This window comes from Eufriesea mexicana, unplaced genomic scaffold, assembly GCF_001483705.2.
Source record: "Eufriesea mexicana isolate 0111107269 unplaced genomic scaffold, ASM148370v2 scaffold265, whole genome shotgun sequence".
Taxonomy (NCBI): Eukaryota; Metazoa; Arthropoda; class Insecta; order Hymenoptera; family Apidae; genus Eufriesea; species Eufriesea mexicana.
This window is the reverse complement of record NW_016908444.1, coordinates 1,732,518-1,755,752: the sequence shown is the minus strand read 5'-3', so window position 1 is coordinate 1,755,752 and position 23,235 is coordinate 1,732,518. Positions and strand designations below refer to the sequence as shown.

General features: G+C 40.1%; 6 protein-coding genes across 8 annotated transcripts; 4 read left to right on the top strand and 2 right to left on the bottom strand.

Moving 5' to 3' along the window:
• Positions 1 to 210: 210 nt before the first annotated feature.
• Positions 211 to 3,180, top strand: LOC108555754 (cGMP-dependent protein kinase, isozyme 1). 2 transcript variants are annotated; one of them, XM_017911547.1, is made up of 11 exons: positions 211 to 515; positions 589 to 731; positions 799 to 936; positions 1,025 to 1,194; positions 1,257 to 1,501; positions 1,588 to 1,899; positions 2,104 to 2,335; positions 2,414 to 2,520; positions 2,597 to 2,836; positions 2,905 to 2,971; positions 3,035 to 3,180. In XM_017911547.1, the coding sequence occupies exons 1-11, from the start codon at positions 307 to 309 to the stop codon at positions 3,128 to 3,130; spliced, it is 1,959 nt and encodes a 652-aa protein (XP_017767036.1). In that variant the 5' UTR covers positions 211 to 306; the 3' UTR covers positions 3,131 to 3,180. The 2 variants fall into 2 exon arrangements, with proteins under 2 accessions (XP_017767036.1, XP_017767037.1); XM_017911548.1 differs by lacking the exons at positions 2,905 to 2,971; positions 3,035 to 3,180 and having other exon boundaries at positions 2,414 to 2,504; positions 2,597 to 2,716.
• A 1,045-nt stretch (positions 3,181 to 4,225) lies between these two features.
• On the top strand, positions 4,226 to 7,033 carry LOC108555755 (zinc finger protein 595). The gene has a single exon (XM_017911549.1). It carries the CDS (start codon positions 4,226 to 4,228, stop codon positions 7,031 to 7,033), a length of 2,808 nt encoding a protein of 935 aa, XP_017767038.1.
• Positions 7,034 to 7,721: 688 nt separating this feature from the next.
• Positions 7,722 to 22,753, top strand: Rpp25 (ribonuclease P protein subunit Rpp25). The gene is made up of 5 exons (XM_017911562.1): positions 7,722 to 7,855; positions 21,909 to 22,022; positions 22,094 to 22,272; positions 22,335 to 22,451; positions 22,534 to 22,753. Exons 2-5 carry the CDS (start codon positions 21,909 to 21,911, stop codon positions 22,751 to 22,753), a joined length of 630 nt encoding a protein of 209 aa, XP_017767051.1. The 5' UTR covers positions 7,722 to 7,855.
• LOC108555768 (peptidyl-prolyl cis-trans isomerase H) lies at positions 8,231 to 8,944 on the top strand. Its single transcript, XM_017911564.1, has one exon. The coding sequence runs from the start codon at positions 8,390 to 8,392 to the stop codon at positions 8,942 to 8,944; it is 555 nt and encodes a 184-aa protein (XP_017767053.1). The 5' UTR covers positions 8,231 to 8,389.
• LOC108555765 (tyrosine decarboxylase) lies at positions 10,357 to 12,486 on the bottom strand. The gene is made up of 2 exons (XM_017911559.1): positions 12,128 to 12,486; positions 10,357 to 11,882 (listed from the first exon to the last, which is right to left on the bottom strand). The coding sequence occupies exons 1-2, from the start codon at positions 12,326 to 12,328 to the stop codon at positions 10,422 to 10,424; spliced, it is 1,662 nt and encodes a 553-aa protein (XP_017767048.1). The 5' UTR covers positions 12,329 to 12,486; the 3' UTR covers positions 10,357 to 10,421.
• LOC108555766 (aromatic-L-amino-acid decarboxylase) lies at positions 15,211 to 18,595 on the bottom strand. 2 transcript variants are annotated; one of them, XM_017911560.1, is made up of 13 exons: positions 18,384 to 18,595; positions 18,175 to 18,288; positions 17,949 to 18,000; positions 17,796 to 17,866; positions 17,486 to 17,728; positions 17,296 to 17,421; positions 16,981 to 17,219; positions 16,712 to 16,886; positions 16,472 to 16,637; positions 16,349 to 16,401; positions 16,062 to 16,258; positions 15,916 to 16,008; positions 15,211 to 15,349 (listed from the first exon to the last, which is right to left on the bottom strand). In XM_017911560.1, the coding sequence occupies exons 1-13, from the start codon at positions 18,582 to 18,584 to the stop codon at positions 15,211 to 15,213; spliced, it is 1,869 nt and encodes a 622-aa protein (XP_017767049.1). In that variant the 5' UTR covers positions 18,585 to 18,595. The 2 variants fall into 2 exon arrangements, with proteins under 2 accessions (XP_017767049.1, XP_017767050.1); XM_017911561.1 differs by having other exon boundaries at positions 15,916 to 15,993.
• Positions 22,754 to 23,235: the final 482 nt, after the last annotated feature.

Genomic DNA, 23,235 nt, shown 5'->3' with positions numbered 1-23,235 from the left:
TAAGCGTGAGTGCATCGACAAAGGTGCAATTGAATCATAAAATAACTTAGGTGAAGAATATCCTGATAACCAGCCCTCAAGAAAAATGCATGACCATGACATATCTCTACCGTCATAGTTATCACGTCTGCTAATCTAACTTCGTTCATGCGAGATAAGATCAGTATACTAATCTATTACTATCAATAATACCAGTTGTTCGCCAATATCCTTAGCAAAGGCTAACTGCAAAGAATATTAACCTGTGCTTAGCTCGTATTCGTTACATTCAGTGAATTAGTGGTTTCATTAAAATTTCATCAAACGATGGGGTTGGATACGTGCATGTGTCAGTTTCTCACGCATTTTCTGTGCTTGGGCAAGCATTTCCAAAGAGACCTCAACGCCGATCAATCTCGTCGACGCGACTCCGACTCGTATTATCGAAATCTGTCCCAACACAGGAAACACGGTGTTCTTGGCGAGGTGGACGTTTCCTCCGATCCACGGATCGTCGAGCACAAGAAAGGCGCAAAGTGAACTAACAACTTTCAGCTATCCGTTGCTCACTTTCAGCTGCAATAAATTCACGTTTCATGTAACTTATAGAACGCAGGAGCTGATCAGAAACGCGATTCAGAACAACAAGTTCCTCTGTGACTTCGAAGCATTGCGAATAGAGAAGCTCATCTCGGCGATGTATCCGCAAGACGTGAAATTCGACACGCGAGTCATCCACGAAGGTGAAACCGGTGAGTGTCATTTCGAAAAATGCCGAAATATTAGTCGTTGCGAACTGATCGTGACCGAATGTGACAGGATGCCATCTGTACGTCGTAGAGGAGGGAACGTTCGACATTTACGTGGGCAAAACGTATCAAGGAAGTTTTGGGTCCGGTGTCGCTTTCGGGGAGTTTGCTTTGTTGTACAATACGAAAAGATTGTGTTCCGTCGATGGTACTAACATGATCCTTAAAACCTTCCAGATTAGAATCTCAATATAAAAATTTCTTGTAACTACCCAGACACTCGTTTGTTCCTTCAGCAACCTCAAATGGGAAGGTTTGGGTGCTGGACAGGAACACGTTCCAGGTGATAATGATGAAAACTAACGAGGAAATGTTGGAGTATAATTTGAAAATTCTTCGTCGAATTGAAATATTCAAGGATTTTCCGGAAGAGGTTCTCGTGAAAATATGCGATCTGATAATGGTGGTACGTGTAACGTGGTTGAAATTACGATACTGAGATTAAAAGCACTTTACATATTACTTAAGGAATTTTACCCGGCGAATTCGTACGTGATTCGAGAGGAGGACGAAGGGAATAAGTTCTATATTATAAACGGTGGCAGAGTAAAGGTCACGAAAAATAAGTCGAACGGTATAGAAGAGGAGCTGACGGTCCTCGAAAAGGGTGAATACTTCGGTGAAAAAGCACTGTACAACTCTGACAAACCTCGTCGACAGGTGAACGTTGTTGCGATGCCACCTGGCGTAGAGTGTTATACGATCAAGAAAACGTAAATTTAACGTGTCATTCATTTAAAGCTTTTTCGAATAGCTTGCTCACAAGTCCCATATAAATGAAGCGTGTCTTTAATGTTAGAGATTTTTTGAACTATCTTGGCGAACTGAATTTGATCAAGAACAAGAATTGGCAGCAGTATCAGAAAAAGAACGAACCGGATAATTGGGACGATGAGTTCAAGAAACTATCCTTATCTGATATCGAGTGTGAAGGAACAATTGGGACCGGTTGTTATGGCAGAGTGGAATTAGTCACTATAAAATCGATGCCTAACGTCAGTTTTGCCAGAAAGAAGGTGACGAAGTACATGATCACGAGAGGTGGTTTGCAAAAAATGATATTCAATGAGAAGAATAATTTGAAACTGTGTAATTCACCGTTCATCTGCAGGTAAGTTAATAGTACCTCCGTAAATCGAAAACAAATTTTTTTAAATATAGAATAGGAAATTTAAAACCAAGAAGAAGGAAAGTTCGATCCTATGATTCCTAGGTTTGTAAATGTTAATAATTAATCGTAGAATTTAACAAAATTTATCTTCCAATGACGATGCGGTATATTTGTATTAAACTAAGAAATCCACACTCTTTGTAGACTGTACAGGACCTTCAAAGATAAAAGATATCTTTACTTCTTAATGGAGGTATGTTTGGGTGGAGATTTAAGAACGGCCTTACATAGACATGGTAAATTTGACAATTCCACGAGTCGGTTCATCGTCGCTTGTATCGTAGAAGGCCTTCAGCATATTCATTCGTTGGGTATCATCTACAGAGACCTAAAACCAGAGAATGTCGTAATCGATAGTCGAGGCTATGTTAAGCTTGCAAGTTTTCCTATTGTTTCTTTATCTTTGCATTTAAACGAACAACAAATTCGTTCATTGATTAAAATTCTTTTACAGACTGATTTCGGGTTCACTAAACTTATCGGTCCTTACAAGACACATACTTTTGTGGGTACGCCAGAATATTTGGCTCCAGAAATGATTCAAAGTAAACATTATAATCAGTACGCATTTCTATGTTCAATTAAATTTTTAGTCAGTTCTAGATCAATTCGAGTAATTTATTTCTTATTGTCAAAGGACTACCGATTATTGGGCACTTGGAATTATTACGTATGAAGTATTAACGGATCGAACACCTTTTCAAGACATAAATGACATAGAGATATGTACCAAGATTGTTCGTGGATTCGATGATACATACCTGCCACCTGCTTTAAAAAGCTCAGCAAAAAATTTTATCAAGTCCTTACTGCAAAATAATCCAATCGAAAGACTCGGTTATTTGCAACAAGATTTTCAGGATATTTATAATCATAAGTACTTATTAACGAAATTATAAAATGTATTTGTTACCGTTGTTTATTTATTCCTTGAATTAATTTCAGATGGTTCCATCATTTCAATTGGCAAGAATTACGAACTCAAACAATGGCATCCCCTATTGTACCAACGGTAAATAAAAGAGCGCCAACGTAGATTCTTGGTAACTAACCTTATTATCTGATTCGTTTACAGGTAAAGAGTCATCTTGATATGAGAAATTTTGATAAATATCCTCCTAATTACGACCCGATATCGGTAGATCTTTCTGACTGGGACACAAATTTCTGACGATCTTTATTTTATAATTGATTGTGTATATGCACATACACTATGTTAAATCATACGATAATTGAATTATTATATATTGTTAACACTAGACTTACAAACCGTTTCTATCAAAATGAATGTTGATTTTTATACGGATAAAAACACAATATATATGTATATCTATTTATCTTTATCATTTCACGTCAATTTTCATCGTTTTATTTATAAAGTATTTAGCTGCACATTATACATTAATAATTTTATAACACTGCGTTAAAAATATATTTTTGCATTGTAAATACTTTTAAATTTTTAGTCGAAAGTGTAATGTAATATCTATTTAAATTACCTTTAATTTGTAAAAAACAGATAACTTTTGCAAAAAAATATAATTGAAAGATACATATTTTATACACCTAAATCAGATTACAGATTGATAAAGTACGAATGAAACGTTAATAACATTGAGATTCATTTCCATGTGTGAGATTATTCCCCAAGAAAAATTGTACTTATTTATGGAGAATTCATCTAACAACGTAAACATATCATAAACAGGTAAGTACAATATTCGATTAGAATAGATTCTTAGACACTTGTAAATACGGTTCATTGGCCTCTTTAAAATATAAAAATTGAAACTTGGGCATTGCGCATAGAACGCCGTCAACTTCAGGTGGCGCACGATTTGCTGCACTCCTGTGCAAATAACCTTGTTATACCATCATTCGAATGGTGAATTTACAAATTTACATAACAAATATATCACGGGTTATAAAATATATTATTAAACATACAGTTACACGGATAACTTATACACTATAAAATTATAATAAATAAATTTCATTTGTAATCAATAAAGGTAAAATTTGACAATACATCATATTGAATTACAGTGCAAAAGAAAATTGCATTGTATTTTTCTAATAATAATTTCCATAAATAATCGTAACAGTGGAATGTGAATAATATAATTGTTTTTAATGTGCTTATACGCATTGATAAGTACCGCTTGGTTATTAGTGGTGACAGTACCTAACTTGACATGAGGTGAAACTAGGTCCATAAAAATTTCATTTATTATTATTTGTTAGTATTTTGCGAAAATACTACATAATGGAAGCACATGAAAATGAGCAATATGTTACATTTCCCCTCTCAGGGGTACATGATGGTATGCAAGATAATATTATATCTCATGAAGAAATATGTGAACCAGTAGACGAATGTGTTCTTCAAGAAGGACTCACTGAAGTATCTGTTACGGATGTTAATTCTGGCATCGCAGAAGCACAGGTTGCAGTTGAAATTTTAGCAGAACATTCCGATGAGGAAGATGAAAATCGTGTAGTATATCCTATATATATTAAACAAGAAGAACAACAGCAATACACATCTGGAGATGATGAATCAATGGCTGTGGAAGCTCTCCGACAACTTGGAGGCATGTATCCTTGTTTTGAGGACAAAAAAGTATCATGCTCAGATTGCGGGAACCTTTTTACGCAAGCTGAAATGTCAAAGCATCATACTACTTGTTCTGCCAATAAATTATCATGTGTTACTTGTGGAGAGAGATTTGAAAGAAAAATAGATTTAAATAATCATATAGTTTGTCATCAGGTAGATCGTCCACATGCTTGCAGAACTTGTGGTAACTTGTTTCGTTCAAAAAACAATTTAAGATGTCACATGTTACAAGTACATCAGGTAGAAAGACCTCACAAGTGCACCATATGTGGAGCAGATTTTCAGAGGCCTTCTAGTTTATCTAACCATATGAAAATTCATACATATGTTGCTGGACGTGCCATTATGCAATCACAGGGTAATAACATGTCACAATCGGAGGAAACATTCAGAAAATGGCCTGAAAATATGGCAGAAACGCAAAACAATCAAGTGCCATCTTCATCTGTACAAACTGTACAAAATTACGATACAGTTCAATGGACAGTTCCATCTTATAATTTTCAGAATGAACAGTCAGCAGTTAATACAATATCCAATCCTGAAGAAAAGATAGATACTTTACATGAATTTACTGTATTGCCAAATGGGGAAGTAACACAATTTGAATATACCCAACAAAATAATATAAATAATCAAGTCAGTCAACAATACAATCTTTCAATAAACTCATTTAATAATACTGATACAATGGTGAAAGTTGAAAGTTTACCATATAATAGTGAAAATAGGAAGAATTATGTAGAAGTTGAAACAAATGGTACAAAACATACTTGTAGACATTGTGGAATTAGTTTTCCTCGTGCAACTGCACTGGTATCACATGAAAAAATACATGCATCTAAAAATTGGAACATGCCAATTGAATGTGAATATTGTGATAAACAGTTTCAAGATGGTAATCATTTAGCAACTCATCAAACAACTTGTGCAAAAAAATTAATGCAGAATAATGTAGAACAAGGTACACCTAATAATAAATGGGGTAAACATGCATGTTCTGAATGTGGCAAAAAATTTACTACTAAACAAAAAATGTTCAGGCATCAATGGATTCATAGGAAAAAAACACATTCCTGTGAGGTATGTGGATCTCAATTTGAAAAACAAAATCAATTAGATGAACACAGATTATCAGCACATCCTGGTGATTCTCCATTTACTTGTTCAGAATGTGGTAAGAGTTTTGTATCGCGTCAAGGTCTCTGGGAACATGGTAGAACACATGCTGGAAGTCCTGCACATTTTCATTGTGATACATGTTCCAAAACTTTTTCATCAAGACAGGGATATTTGATACATCATAGAACTCATACTGGAGAGAGACCATATGGTTGTAAATTTTGTTGGAAAGCATTTAGAGATGGTGGAACTTTAAGGAAACATGAACGTATTCACACAGGAGAAAGACCTCATGTTTGCCCTCTGTGTTCAAGAGCATTTAATCAAAAAGTTGTTCTGAGAGAACATGTTCGATGGGTTCATGCAGCAGGAAAAAATGAAACCGAAGTAACTGGACCACCTTTCTCGTGTCCCATATGTGGTGCTTTAAATCAAGATCGGGATGAACTATGTGCACATATTGTTAAACATTCAGACCAGATGATAGCAGAAGCAAAAGCTAAAACAAATAATAATACACCGAAAACCAAGCCAGTTAAGAAAAAGACAAAAACAAGTGCAAGTACAAGTTTACAGTTAAAACAGGAAACTGGAAGTCGTATAATTCCTAAATCAGAAGAAACTGAAGCCCTTTTATCTATTACTAAAACAGATAAATCAGATGACCAACAACTTTTAGATGATAAACAAAATAATACTTTCCTTGTAGTTACTACAGAAAAACGTAATGAAAATTATATTGCAATATCTGAACTTAAGTCTGAAAATGTACAACTATTAGTTGATGAGAAACAAGATGAAAATATGCATATTTCACAAGCTAATCATGATCATAGAGATCCATTAAATATGATTGCTATAGATAAACAGAACAATAGAACCCATATAGTCTCTACAGAGCAACAAGGAAGTGCACTTCACCCTACAACCAGTCATAATGAAATAACTACAATGCATTTAATACAAACATCAAAACAAACTAATACTTTACATTTAATATCAAAACAGAATGAATCATTACCTGTTCTAGCATTACCAAATCCTCAGAGTCATGAAAATTTTTCCAGTCAAATTGCACAAATAAGTAACAATGATTTACCTATGGATATGGTAACTCATCATTCAAATAGGCAAAATCAAGATATGAAAGATCACAGTGAAGTTAGACAGGAATCCTTAATACAAGAGGGAGCATCCCAAACAGCTGTAATACAGGTTGTGCATTATCATCAACAAGAAAGTGATGATGGAGAGGAATTAGTCTGTGGCATTTGTGGAGAAGATTTTAATGATAAAAATGTGTTAATGGAACATGTTAAAATTCACATATAATTATTGTTACTTTATCACTATCCCAGTTTGTGATATTATTATGCTATTAATGTGGCTATGTAGAAAATAACAAGTTTGAACATTTCTTATGTTCTTGAAAGAAAAAAATACTAAATATAACTATTTAAGTATTGTTTCCAATAGTGGTAGTAAAGCACCAATTTTCTATGTGTCTTACAGATGCACTGATGAAAAAAAAAACAGGGAATTTCAATGATATTTATACATTTTTAATTAATTTGTTTTTGTTTCTCCAAAATGCTTTTGCACATTTAGGTCATGCAGTATACATGTGGTGAAATAATGTACATCTTTTAAAATAAAATATAGATACAGATTTATATATTATGTAAAGCACATTACTGGTTGTCTTGAAGATTAAAAAAAAAACATATCGTAAAAAACAATCTTAAAGTTATATAGTTCTGCTTTCATGCAGTTTTGCGAAGTATTTGGTCTGAAATTTACGTATCATTTTACGACACGTAAATTATAATTGAGCCAAATGACATTTAAAATGTAGAATGTGAGGTGCAATAAGAAAATAAAGTGCATTTTATTTTCTACATTTATTTTATATTAAGGCACTTTTCTTTAATACCGAAACGTGCAAATTTTTCCTTTATCCTTCATATTTATATTACCGCGTGCTTTACTAATATAAACTTAGTCTGTCACGTGTTGTTGCCGGAACAAAATACAAGTGTGCGTTATTTTGTGAAGTAAACAATCGTAATTTATAATTATATTTTGTATTATTACGTAATGTGTTATGTGATTTCAATAATTATGTACTAAATCTCAAAAGCAGTCTACAAAGAAGTAAGTATTAATATTTAAAAAAATTTTTTAAATATACAAGAAAAATATATACACGTTATTTTATTTGTTATAAAATATGATAGTATTTATATAAACACTTTTTTTTTATTATATTTCAATAAAAATTCGAAACATATTATAACCCTCGATAATTTTATAAGTTTTGTTTGAATTAAAACTTTTGAATGCTAACCTATAATTAGCATTACATGTTTCTATTGCATCTGTACTCAGTCTAACCCAGCGTTCAAAAAATATTTGTAATATATCGAACGTTTGTCGAAAAATAAAAAAATACGCGATAAAAGTGTATGATACTATACAAAAAGAAGTTTATTTAATCTTTATCACATTAAATTAAAGAAAATTCGATTTTGAAGACGAATCTTTTAACTTCAAACATCAAAGTGTGAATATTCCTAAATTAAGGAGGTTATGTTGATGCTACATCGTGTTAGTAAACTAATAACGTAGAGGTAAACAATAAATTAAGACTAAAAAGCTTTTCAAAGTTTTTAATTAAATCATACAAATATGCCCACTTGGAATCAAATTCAAGCTCAACTTCGAAATCCAAATAACCCGGTGGTATTTTTTGATGTATCTGTGGGTACTACAGAGATCGGACGAATGATTTTCGAACTCTTTGAAGACGTTTGTCCAAAAACGTCGGAGAATTTTCGACAATTCTGCACTGGAGAGTACAGAAAGGATGGTGTACCTTTGGGTTTCAAAGGTGCCATATTTCATAGAGTCATTAAGGACTTCATGATCCAGGGTGGTGATTTTGTAAATGGTGATGGTACTGGAGTCATAAGCATTTATGGTGGTGGAACCTTTCCTGATGAAAATTTTACATTAAAACACGACTCACCTGGATTGTTATCCATGGCTAACAGTGGTAAAGACACTAATGGTTGCCAATTTTTTATCACATGTGCAAAGTGTAATTTCTTGGATGGTAAACATGTTGTCTTTGGAAGAGTTATTGATGGACTTCTAGTTATGAGGAAAGTGGAAAATGTTCCTACAGGACCAAATAATAAACCAAAAATTCCAGTGACAATATCTCAATGCGGACAAATGTAGCAGTTAAATAATTATAATTTATATTTTTGTATGTAAATTAAATGTAAAATATGTTTATAAAAAATGTGCTATATTTCTCAAAAGTAAGGATACCATTTTAATCGAATACCTCTTCCCATGTTTAGGTACCTGTTAACACATTTATTTCAACGAGCTACAATTACAATTTAAATTAAGAATTATGATTCTAATCGCTTATTTACTGTCTGCATCTAACATTGCCGCCAGGTATCTTATAATTTCTCACTAATAGAAATTGGCTATCATGACCTACTTATTACTAATTAAAAGTTAATAAATTACAGCTTGGTCAACAGGTTATAGATTTTCACAAACTAAAAGTGTGATCGAAAAATTCTGATGCAATGAAAATTAAATGAAAGGAGTTATCGTTTTTCGAACTTCAATTTTATTACGTTAAATTTACATACGAAATAAATAGTTATTATAGTCTATATTGTATTGTACTGGATAAAAATCCAAACGGTCTGAAATATCAATGCGACTGACAACTCGGATCGATCTTCCCAGGAGTAAAACATCCAAAGTAAATACGTACGTGTGTATGATCTAACACTATGATTAGTGTCGATTGACAAAATTCCAACCGTAAACGTTAGGTCTTCATTTCGTATCTAATTTGCGATAATCTAATCGGAAACTATCATAATTCGTACATAATTCGTTCATGAAATAATTTAGTACTATATCTATTGATAGCCTAAGAGACAATCGATGTACTTAACAGTGAGTCTTATCTCTGTCTAGCTACATATTAACTTCTTTAATATGTTCTGAATTGTTACACGAATCGATAAATTGCTTATGCTACGTACGATTATTTCTCTCCTATTCATCTGGCACTTTTACTATACCGTTTCTCATTTGCGAAACTAGTACGATCTTAATCTTTTCACGCGAACAATCATTCTCGTCAGCATACGCGTATAATCTCTTGCTTTGGTTGGTTGTGGTCTAAATACGAAAATAAATTCCAGTTGCACTTACGTTACAGAAAATCGTGCGTGGAAAAGCAAATTCCCAAACGATTTGCCAACTTCTCGAGGAAGGTCTCCAACAAACCTTCGTATAAGTATACCGATGTCACAAACGATAGCCAGTGCAATGCTCTGCATCGGAAACACATTTGGATATTTCAAACCAATCTCGATAAATACTCATAGTCCATTTTATCGAACAATATTTCCATCTCGACTTAACTCGAAGGAGACTGATCTTGGGTTCAAGATTGGTCGTTCCTTAAAAAAACAACGATATATTCACGGATCTGTGATATTCCAAACGAGAATGGCCGCTTTCGAGGGGCTTTCCTATCACATAAATCACGTATCATCTGGGAATCATCATCGGGATCGTCACAACCTGAAACAACATTACACCGATCATCATCGTCAGCAGCTCACGGCAGCGATTGCAGCTGGTCCCTCCTCTTGGGCACCGTGAGCTGAGGTGCGGTCTACCTGCTGTTGCAAAAAACGTCTTCCTCGATGGTATCGACCTGCGAGTTATCGTCAACGACCATGATGGGCGTAGCACCGTCGTGGAGACTCGACTTTGAGATGGATCTTTTGTAAACGTCCCTGGTGACGCTCCTGGTGAAGCTGAACTTGCGCACCAGCTTCTTGTCCAAGGCTGCAGGACTCTTTGGTCCTTTAGCTCTGAACTCGTCTTCGGTTCCCTCATAATGAGCTAGCATAACCTCTGTCGCGTGTTCCTCGATCACGTCCACGGCATAATCTATATCGTCATCTGTAGCATTCTCTTTGATCACGCAGAATCTCAGGATGTACTTGCCCATCACTCTGGCTGGGATCATGTGAAGTCTGCCAGAGGCGTTGATATTGGCCAATAGTTCCTGGTTTATTTCATCGCTCTCCTTCAATCTGAAGCAGACCAGGCCTACTCTCACATCGTTTGTGATCTCGAATCTCTTATCCCTCCTCATCAGAGTCTCGAATCGTCTTGCTAGCCTAATATGGTTCCTTATGTACTTCTGTAAGCCCGTAATCCCATACGATCTCATCACGAACCACAACTTCAGCGCTCTGAATCTTCTGCTCAGAGGTATTCCCCAATGGCGATAGTCTATAGACTCTCCAGATCTAGCATGCTGGAGATACAGGGGATCGACGACGAGTGCCGACGTGAGTTTCACTCGGTCCCGTACCCAAAGACAGGAACAGTCAAAGTTGACGAGCAACCACTTGTTGGGATTCGTGTTGAACGAATCCGCGTTCTCGATACCCGTCATCAGGGGCCTCATTTCCGGGCAAATAAACGCGTTCCCAGCGTAAGCACCGTCAACATGTAGCCAGACGTTAGGATAGATCTTGCACACTGGTCCAATCTCGACTAGATTATCGAACGCACATGATCCGGTAGTGCCGAGCGTGGTCGAGACGAAGAACGGTACCAAACCGTTCGCCACATCTTCTCGAATCGCGGATTCCAGTCGTTTACCTCGCAGAGAACCTTTCTCATCCGGTTCCAAAACTCGAAGCTTCACCAAACTGATCATCGCCGCTTTCTCTACGCAAGAGTGAGCCTCTGTGGAGCAATAGGCAACCAGTCGTGGCAGAAAGGCCGAATCCTCGGTGTTCGGGTCTTGTTCCTTCAGGGTTCGAATCGCTTGGGTTCGTGCCGCCAGCATGGTGACCAAAATACACTCGGAGGCAGACCCTTGTATCACCCCACCGCCCTTCGAGCTTTTGTGCTCGGACAGGAACTCCGTTGGAAGGTCTATCGCTTTTGCGTACCAGTCGAGAACGATCGTTTCCAGTTCCGTGCAGGCTGGGCTGGCTGCCCAAGAGAAACCTATGCAGCCGATTGCGTCCGACAGCATGTCCCCGAGGATCGAGGGGAACGAGTTTCCCGCTGGAAAGTAGGCGTGGAAACGTGGATGTTGCCAGTGTGTGATCTGTAAAGCATCAGCGTTCTCTCAGTGATCGAGGTTGGTCTTTGAGGAAACGAGTATTCGCGATGGTTTAATTGGGAAAAGAGGAATAAACGAAATGGGCTAATTTCGCGATAGTGGAACGTGTCAGTTCACGTTCGACTAGTTTTCCCTAGTTTCTCCTATGTTTTCGTATTCGCGAATATTATTAACGTCGAAAGAGGTCGGAATCAATGGGATCGATAATCGAGCCCATAGCTGACACTCACCCCGGGCATTATTTTGCTGTTGACATCCCTCATTATGGAATCCCATGATTCTCCCTTCGCTGGCGCTTCTTTGGGCAACAGAGGTCTTAGGTAGCCTGGATCCACGTTCGCCGTCACTCTTTTGCCTTCCAGTGTGCGGAGATACTCGCAAATGTACTCGATCATCTCCTTGCCGCGTACTTGAAACTCATCGATGTTCATGATAATTGCCGGCTGGAATTGCAATTCGAAGGAGAGACGGACTAGTGCGTCCCAATGAAACTCATGTTTGATTAAGCACGTTCTCGGCTAGCGTGTGTACGTGATCGTGACATTTTTCAGCGCCATTTATCGGGATTACAGACGAAATAAACGTCATTCGTAAAGAGATACCTGGGATGAAATACCTTTTTCAATGTTCTCTTTGTTTTATTCTTTTTCTTTTTATTTTTTACTTAATCTTATTTAATTTTATTCAAATCGTACAGAATTCGTTGGGTTCTCTTTCTCGAACTACTTCTAGAGCTTCAGTTTGTTTCACTCACTTCATTCTCTTTAATTACCGAATGAAAAACCGATCCACTTCAACGATTTATCACTTGCCGATCGTTCGAGTACTCGTTAAGAGGATTCTATACTAGTAAATCGTCGTGTAACGCTCTCAAAAAGCGACTCCACTTCGAAGGAAACGTGTAACAAGTTTGTCCCGCGTTGGAACTGAGACTGGTGGCACCTGCCATAGCGCCGGTCAGTTTTATGCGCGCCTCCTCTTCGTACATCCCTGCCTCACGCAGATAAAATTAAGGCGGAGCTTCGGGGATCGTGAAAATTATTAATTTATCTAAGCTTCATTCTGGATTGCGACACTGGCGCCTACTGTAACGCTTGTTACGCAAATGGCACCTCAAAAACGCATCACACCCCCTTCCAAACTTTCCGCCAACCCTCTAAATTGGTCACATTTCCGTCAGTCTAACTAAATTTAGTATCTTTTCGCTCCCACGTGTGACGCGATAATTCATTCTCTTTCTTAAATATATCCATTCGCATTTTTCCCATGCAAGCATAACTTTCAAACTTTTTACCATTACACGAATCTTCTATAAAAATATCCGCGTTGGATCAGTGCCTTTTTACGTGTAAAAAAATTTACTTATAAAGCAACTTATCCAAAACGTTTCGACCACGACGAATAATTATTATATTTTCTTAAAAAGGATGAAAAGTTTGGTCGAAATCTATGTCATTTTTTTATCCTCGATCATCTCCAGAGCGCGAGTTTGGTGGTCAAAAATTCGGTTTCCACCCCCGCGGAAGATGTCGAGAGATCGATGCCGAAAATCTGAACGAAATTCGTAAGAAGGGTGGTCGACATCAATGGTGATGTATCGAGGGGGTCGCTGCTTGAATAAGCCAGCATGTTGTCGATGATGCACGGGGAGTAAACTCACCCCCTCCTCCCCCGTTTATAAATAGACGTTTACTCTTCACCTACATTTACAACACCCCGTAGAAGCGGTGACAGGTCACCGCTCAATCTTTGTAACACACACAGGCAGACACATGGCGAACACCATTTTCTCTCTCGTCGCCACCTTCACGCATGATCTCCTCGTGTCCGACGTTTTCGAATTGGATTCTCGATCGAGGGTGCACGAACGATTGCCACCCAGTTCGAATTAATTAATCCCACCACCGATCACCTTTTTTCCAGCTGACCACTGTGCATTTCCCTGTCGACTCTCGATAGCCGAGTTGTCGATGAAGAAACCACTGTACGCGACATTCGGGCAGCTAGCAAATTATCTTTCCGGTTAATCCAATTAAACGATCGAAAGTTCGAATGTGAAATTAGGAACGAGGAAGTATATCTGATCCACCGTCTGCGTGGTTGATTAAAACTCCTAAACGTTGAACCCCTCGAACGACGAAAGCAGCATCGTCGCGGTGCGTTGGCTGGAATTTTCATTTATTTTTCGATATCGATAAGGGAAATCAGCCTTTGATCTCCGTTCATTCGCAACATCCTACACAAGGGGTGATATTAATCGGGTGCACGTTCGACTACCAACTTTCTGGCAATGATCAACGTTATCGACAACTACCCCTACCCTCATCAGCCTGTTACGATCGCGCGTTTTCGCGCATCCCTTGCCGCGGAAATCGGCGATCACGTATTCACCTGGTGACTTTTCCGTTTTTATTACGAGTCGCAGTTCGCGTACACGAGTTTCACAAAAACGAAATCGAAACGAAATTGAATAAATGTCACAGGGATGCTTATGAAAGGGCGACAGAGAGGGAAACGATAGGCAAACCGGCGGTCCAGGTGCATCGCTCACCCTCGTGACCCCAACCTTTTCGATCGTGTAACGAACGATTCTTTATGACCTTTTTTTTTTTTCGATATTCCTACGGCAACACGAGTTTCCGTTTCATGTTTTTATCCCACCCCTTCCCCTGATCTCCCCAATTTACGGATATCCCGGTGGACAGGAAACGATTACGTTTCGAGATGATGGTGGGTAATTGGAACTCCGTTCTGTACTTCTGAAATCTTTTTAATATATCGACGTATGCACGCTTTATATATATATATATCATACATGTAGGTATATCGTGTAGAGTAATATGTTACACATGTAGCGTGTTCCACGTGGTACACGATTCCGTCGCGATCCAAAGAGAGCACACTTATATAAACAGATCGATAAGCAAGTAAAGAAGATGTACTTATATTTATCGAGCGCTTCCTTCGGTCGAACCGAGAGAACGCGAAACTTGCAGCTACTACACACACAGTTCCGGGGGGTGACTAACGAAACAGGCGACGAGGAATGATGCCACGATCAAACGGGGTCGTCGATCGATTTCGACCGCGTCTTCGGACATTTTCTCCCGTCGTTCGTTGCTGAGCAATTTTAGGAAAATTTTGGGACAACTTTAGGAGAATCCTATACATACGATTTCTTCGCTAACTTCTAAACTCCCTTTCATCGATCTCGTCGGCAGTATTCGTGCATCGTCCGGACGATCGAGAGGTCGCTTCCGTCGACGCACCTGGAGAAACTTTAGAAAAAGACAATGGACAATCGTGGAAGGTTTTACGCCCTGCCGTTCGGCGATCTTCCACGGGACGGCGATGCTGATGGCGATGGATCCGGGCTGCAGCCATTGCTGCTGCCGCGACGACTTCCGGTACCGCTCGCTTTCAGCCGTACCATGGTGTCCAGGTGGCGAAATCTGCAAACGTCGCTTCAATTAATACCCCATTCTCGTGCCAACGATTATATCACTTATCCACGAACGAGGCACCTTGATGGACATTTCGGAAATATGGACTAAAAATTTGGTGCACCCCTGGAAAATGTATTTTCAAGGAAATCGATGTGGAACGTGACGACTATGAGACAACAGCGAAGCCTCGAGATAATGGTGCGCAAGAAATAAGGTGAAAATTCTATCCTATTTCTATGCTAGTGTAAATTATTGGAGATGGAATTATACATGTTTGCTGATTGTTTTAGTGTAGAGGTGGAAAGCTACGGAAGATGCATAGCTTTTATCGAGACGTCTATGAGGCTACTTAGATCACATGCAGTTCACTCGATCGCTTTGATACAGAGGTTATCACTGAAAAATATACTATTTTAAGAACAACAAGGGTGAGCTGTGAAGAGATTCAAAGGATATTTTCTGAAACGCTCAACAAGATACGAAGCCAGCATCTTTTAAATGAAATATATCTTGGTTTGGCAGAAAAAGTTAAAGAAGTAGGCGCAACGATTTCGAGGGTATTTCGTAAATACCTGAGAGATAATTCGCTGGTATCCGCAGCATCCTTTGCCTGCATCAAGTATGCCAGTGGCCACGATATCCAGGAACGTCTAACATCGGACATACTAGATCAGTGATTTTACTAAATTTCTGTAATTCATGTGCAGCCAAGCCTTACGTGGCGGTATGAGGATTGGAACCAATGCCACCGATCGTTGCTTGAGTGTCCAGTTTCGCTCCCGTCCTGTTCGGAGTCTTGGTGAAGCCGGGTTGGATCGCAGGATCGGACACCATGCGCACGAAGAAGGACCTCCTCTGCTCCAAAGTGGCTTTCCTCTTCTTCTCGCGAATATCTGCCAATTCGTCCATGACATCCTATAATCGAAAAAGGAGCAAGACACGTATGCCAGCTGAGAATGTTACAGAAGAGGAATGAAATTCTTCCAGTCGAGATATCTCGCTCACCTTGGACTCTAATAATTCGGCTAGATAATCCGTTATGATACTCCAAGCTATGTCTATAACAAAAACAGAGGTTGAGGAACGTAGACGTTGAAAATTGGCATTATCAAAGGAGATATAGCTCACCAACGTCAGAGGCGGTGGCATTCGGTGCAGCAAGCGCGAATCGAATCGTGAACCGTTGATTCACTCTTGCCGGCACCATGTGCAGCTTTCCGGAGTCGTTGATGGTGCTCAGTAGCTTTTGATTCAGCTTGTCGGTGCCTTTTGCCCGGAAACAAACCAGGCCCAACTGAAACGATCAAACGTAACAACAATGACTTCATCCGAGAGCATACGCCGTTGCTACAGCGAACAATCGCTCACCACAACTTCGTTACAAAGTTCGAATCTCGCATCCTTCCTAACCAACGCCTCGAATCTTTTAGCCAGTTGGATATGATTGCGAATGTAGGCCTGCAAACCGGATATCCCGTAGCTTCTCATCACGAACCAGAGCTTCAACGATCGAAATCGTCTGCTCAGAGGTATGCTCCAGTGTCTGCGGAAATTGGAACGGCGAGACGATGGTTAGCTTTTTAATGAGATAAACAACGTTAAGTAACGCTAAACGAAGTCGATGAAATCGATACTACCTGTAATCGATGGCGGTATCCGCGTGAGTGTGCTGGAGATAAAGAGGATCGACGACGAGCGCGCCGGTCAGCTTGAATCTGTCTCGAACCCAGAGGCAAGAACAGTCGAAGTTCGTCAATAGGAACTTGTTCGTGTTGGTGTTGAAGGAATCCGCGTACTCGATACCAGCCATCAGGTACTTCAGTTCCGGACAGATGAAAGAGTTTCCGGCATACGCTGCATCGACGTGCAACCACACCTGTCGAGGATGATCGCAAAATTGTTGAGACTGAAGGTACGCGACGATGTTGTTCCAAAGATATCGATCGTCTTACGCCTGGATATTTTTTACAAACTGGCCCGATTTCTTTGAGATTGTCGAAGGAACAACAAGCAGTCGTGCCTAGGGTGGTAGAGACGAAGAAGGGGATGTAACCCTCGGCCGTGTCCGCCTCGATTGCCTGTCGGAAAAGCGGACAGTCACGAAGGAAGAATAAATCACCTCTGACGCGAGAAAATTCATACTTGACGCAAAGTTTCGCCACGAAGAACGCTCTTCTCGTCGGGTTCCAAGATTCTCAGCTTCACGAAGCAGATCATGGCATCCTTCTCCACGCAACTGTGACTTTCGCGACTGCAGTAGGCCATCAACTTGCCTAGAAGAGCAGTTTCGTCCAGGTGTGCGTGAGCTGGCGACTCCTTCAGCCTGGCAATCGCTTGAGCCCTCGCTGCCAGCATACACACCAAGATACACTCCGAAGCTGAGCCCTGAAATATATTCAACGCCATTAATTCCGCGCAATGTCACGAACTCCTCGACAGTTTGAGATATTACTTGTATTACACCTCCTCCTTTGCTACCCGAGCTAAAATAGAGGAAGTCCGTCGGCAAACCAATGGCTTTGCCTGAAATTTATCGTACTGATGACTCGTCCCATAATATTTAATATATATTCAACCGATATTTAGCGAGATAATATTGAATTACCGAACCAGTCGCAGACTATCGTCTCCAGCTCCGTGCAGGCTGGACTGGCCGCCTAGAACAAATAAGATGTCAAAATACACAGATGATCGTGCAAACAATGATCAATCCCTCGAGTCTCGGACCAATTTTCCCACCCTAATCTTCCCGAGAAAATTGAATTCGTGTATCAACGCTGCTTTAGCACTCTCGGGCACGCGATCTCGCCGGAAAAGATCGTCAAGCTCACCCATGAAAATCCGATGCACCCTATCGCATCCGACAACATGTCACCGAGTATCGATGGGAAGGAATTTCCAGCTGGGAAGTACGCGTGAAACCGTGGATGTTGCCAATGAGTGATCTACAAAAACGTTCTCTTTGTAATAAATCTAATTGGTTTTAGGTAGGCTAATCGTCGAAATTGCGAGGAACGCAATTGACGATCTCTCCACTTACTCCGGGCATGATCTTCAACTCGACGTCTCTCATGATGTCTTCCCAAGGCTCAGGTTGTTGCGGTGCCTCGGAGGGTAGCAGGGGTCTCAAATATCCGGGACCAACGTCCGGCGTCACTCTCCGATTGTGAATATTACTCATGAACTCGCAGATGTACTCCACCATCTCCTTGCCACGCACACGAAACTCTTGAATATCCATGACGATCCGTTCCGCTCTCGAATACCTTCACATGAAACGTGATCTCGTTTAACCTCACGATTTTCACGAATTTCATCCACGAATTTCACCCTCTCCCCTTTGTTGTATTATATCTAATTCAGTGACAAAGTCTGTCACGATATACTTGTCACGAAACAACGGAAAATCGGTGAATCTATAGTACAAAGGTACTCGATCTATCTCCAGCACAGACACTTTTTCTGTTGAGAATTTCCGAAACTATCCTGATATTTTTAAAGCTGTCTAGATTCTCTTTCAGTTTCACTTTCTCTCACAACTCTTTCTCGCGAGACTCTGTCGGAATTTCGTGGTCCCCACGCGGAAGACGTCCTACCTGTTGCTAACGACGGCAGAGATCGAAGGGTCCAACCGGTGCACGTTGAATGAGCCACGGCTGAACAATCCCCAGTTCCCCTAACCAGCGCGGATATATCGAGGATCCAGGATTCTTCGACTCCTGCGCAAACGCGTCCTTTGGTGGGATCTTCTTCGCGGATCCTCGAAAGGACGAGCGGGAGAGATGGGTGGATCTCTGTATGGGCTCCAGACACAATTTCCGTCAAGGAGACGATCGAAACAGACACGCAAGGGTACCGCCTCTTCTTCGTCCAGGCAGTGGGATCATGTTTACTGCTCGTTACAGACTTCGGCAGCTGCTACCAGTCTAGAGTGACGAGACAGCAACTAATCGGCTTCTTTGGAAGTTCGTCTATGCCTTTCGATCTGGGACGATGTCACTCGTCGTTCAATCTAGCAGAGACTTACGCGAGGGTGACACGTGCTCTCGATGAGACAGGATAAAAGGGAATAAAGTCCGAGAACAGGTGTGCCGAAGTGACAATAAGCTAGACGATATCTCGTAAACGATTCCAGAGAGCGGTGTAGACTTCATAATTCATGGTCACATCTGTGACACTCGCCCTCAGTCACGTCGCTCCTTCTTTTTGGTAGAACGGCGAGTTCTAACGAGCACGGACTTCGTTAAAATATACATGATCGAGAGGTTGCTCGAATTCGTGAGAGGTTACACGCGGAGAGAGGGATGGAGCTTTCCGCGAGGGGAAATTTCATTCCGTAGAGGTTGATCGACTCGGAAATATTCATAGAATCGTTGGAGGGAATGGCTGGAACAGGAGTTTCCCTCCCGTTTGACGGAGGAAAACTTCTCGAAACGGGTGGCGATTCGTTCATTCGCGATGAGATCGTGGAGCGTCTTCACCATAGAAGGGTTGGCCACTCGAATAAATTGGAAGCCGGGCTTCTAGCATCGCGCGATGGTTTATTACGATGGGAAAAGAGCGCGTAGGCATCGTTAAAAAGGTGTCAGATGCAGAATGTCCCTCTCAAAAGTCGAGGTGATGCTGGTGCACCGAAAGTGGTCCAACTCCTTGACCTTTCCCTCCCCGGGCGTTTTTACGGGACCCGCCAACCACATTAAGGATCACACAGCCATCGGTCGTCGGTTCGAAATTAGATTCTTTCGTTGCTCGCGCAAAACACCGGATCGAATCGCAAAAACCACCGACCGCGAAGAAATAACGTTCGTAACTGGTTCACCAACATGGACGTTTCGCGTCTACGAATGATTGATCGGTCGATCATTTCCTTTTTAACCGTTTCAATCGGTCCGTTTCGTTCTTCCACCTTCGAACAACGTCGCGAGCCATTCGCGGAAATATGAAAACGTCGTAACTATGATCGCGACGTAGCTATGATCACGACGTAACTAACTATGATCGCGACTACCTATCCACGAACACCAACGTGAACCAACGTAGCGTAACCACTAGAAGCAGATATAGGCCAAATAATGATTTCTAGCGTCGCGAATGCGGAACTAGCGGTACTTTCAAGGAAGTCGCCGGCTAAATGTTTAATCGAAATCGATCAGACGAAGTGTCACTGTCTGGCTAACGAATTCCTCCGGTACGTGCACCGGCATGATTTCCATAGGGGTGGTCGCGCGGACGTGGGACCAGGGGACTTCCCCCGTACGAAATAGCGCAATGAACCGGGCGGTAGCCAGCAGCGGGTCATCTAGTTTCGTTTCGAATAGGCAAAACGACGCCCTTTAGGGATAAAAACGTTCATAATGCTGGAATGCAGGGGATGGAGACTGACAGGGGTGCTTAATAATGCAATATGGCGTCGGGGCGTCGCGGCGCTATGCCGGCTATGCCGCATACCACCACCATATACGCCTACACTGCGACCCCTTACACCCCCGTGGCTATCCCCGAGTACGAACCAGCCTGAGAGAGTAGGGATGTACCGTGCAATCGAATGCTGATTGGAAAATATTGATGGGGCTTTCCATACAGGGTCCCCAGACCGTCGATGCTTTTTCCAAGTTCGCCAAGGAATTCCGGAAATTATATCGAACGCGAACTTTCCAGGGCCGTCCCACTTTCATCAGGGGTGATTGATATTAATTGTCCAGCCACGAGTTATCGCCGATTGATATCGCGAGGTCTCGTTATCGGGTGGCAAAGGCTCGAATACTTGAGAATAAATTCGAATATTTCGATGTGTTTTTAACGATGGCTTCAATTTCCTCGATTATTCGCTACACCGAATCTACATTTGCATGCCGATCGTCATTTTTCACTCGAAACGTGATACCTGCCATTAACCCTCTTTAATTAAGATGCTTAATTCCACCTGTTGAATTTTTTTGAATTTTTCTGAATTTTAATACCAGTGCGGTTAATCCATACTTAACTCTTTACACTTAAAATAAATTTTTATCCTTCGCTTTGTGGGGAGAATCGATTTGAAGAATAAACAGTTCCTCCTCCATCCACCCACTTCGATCGTGGGTAAATTAAAAAGAAAATGATGTTTATTGTTCGATAAATGGTGTATTAATATTTAAGTATTCCGCGAGGGGTAAATAGAATTTTATGAGAATAAATTAATAATCCATGAAATAAAGTGTAATAGAGTTTGTTGAAGACAAAGTTCAAGTTCAACGACTCGATGGAATTGTAGACGTTTAAACATTCTTCTATGGGGGAAGATAAGACCGGGGGTGGTTTATGTGCAAGACTGTACTCGGTCGTTCCAAGTTCCATGAATGGTTCCAAGCGTGGCACGCCGAAGAAGCAATGCCTGCGAACTCATGACCTACTGGCAGAGAGACGTGGTCTTCTCGCTCTTTCATGGTTGTACTTCCCTATATAGTCCTCTTTAAGACCGGGAAAGTCATTAGAAAATCGGAACTGCGTTTGACAAATATTTTTTTATACAGAAATTTCGTCAAGTCTTCGTACGATAATTTATCGAGAAACGATCTTCTTTCAGATGGGTAGATCGAAGTTGAAGAAGAAAAATAAATGGACGAAGAATTTGCCGTCCGAGCCCACGGATTCGGGGATTCCCATACCGAATTTACCAGAAAAGTTCCTTTTGATGCGAGTAAGTTGCGAAATGTTTGCGGAGCGTTGGTATTCACCTTATTTCCGTATTATTCAATTGCAGAATTTTAGGTAAAAAGCGGGACGAAAATCAGAAATGTTCTTGGATACGCGTTAAAAGAATTCGAGAATTATAATAGCGTGGTTTGGACCGCGGCAGGCCATGGTATTGGTAAAGCCATTTCCTGCGCGGAACTTTTCAAGAGGAAACACGAAGGTCTTCACCAAATCACCAAGTTACGTTACGTAGAGTAAGTTGCATAATATGAAAGACATTAGTTTCTTTCTAATTGAGTTATACGTATCTTTAAAGGTCGGAAAAATCTAAAGCGAAAAATGAAGCCGATGTGAACGTAGATATAGACATTCGCCACGTACCGGAAATACATATTTTTCTTGCAAAGGAAATAACGGATACATCAGAACCTGGGTAATAAATTAATAATAATAGATAATAATTTGAATAATAAAGTTATACGATGTTGTTGATATCGACGATGTTAATGTCGTAGTTATCAGGCACCTGGGAATAATGGGGAATTTTTAAATAATCAAGGAACGAAAAATGGCAAAAAGGGTAAGAAACATGACACTGGTAACAATGTGACCTGCATTGATGCTGAGGAATTCGCAGCTATGGGATTAAGGACCGGTCAGAAGAGACCAAAGAAAGAACAGCAAACAGAAGCGCCACGAAAAAAGAGTAAGAAAAAAGGAAACGGTGATCGATAATACAAGTGAGAGGAATTAAATTATATTATAAGCAAAATTCGATTAAAGAATTGTATATAAAGAAAAACGGAAAGTTTAATAAATCATTTCTTTTTTTTTTTAAGTTTCTTACATTTGTCTGAATTGTAATTCTATTATATTTACTACACATAATGAAACGAATATTCGTATTAAGTAAAAAGTTTATTCCTTACCAATACATGCATACTTGTTACAGAAATGATTACGCAGTCACGATGTATCTCTGTTGTCTCGATCTTTGTTAACTGATCATATTAAATTTCTTATTTACATATTATATATACAGTGTTATAGTGGGCATACATATACATTGCAGACTTGTAACATACATTATGAAAATTACAGTGCCTTTTACACAAATTCAGTTGCAGGACTTTTCTGTTTTAAAAATGATTCGCCAATAGACGAATAGCAAACATCAAATTTCACCAAGAATAAGTGAAATTATTAAAAAATTTCTT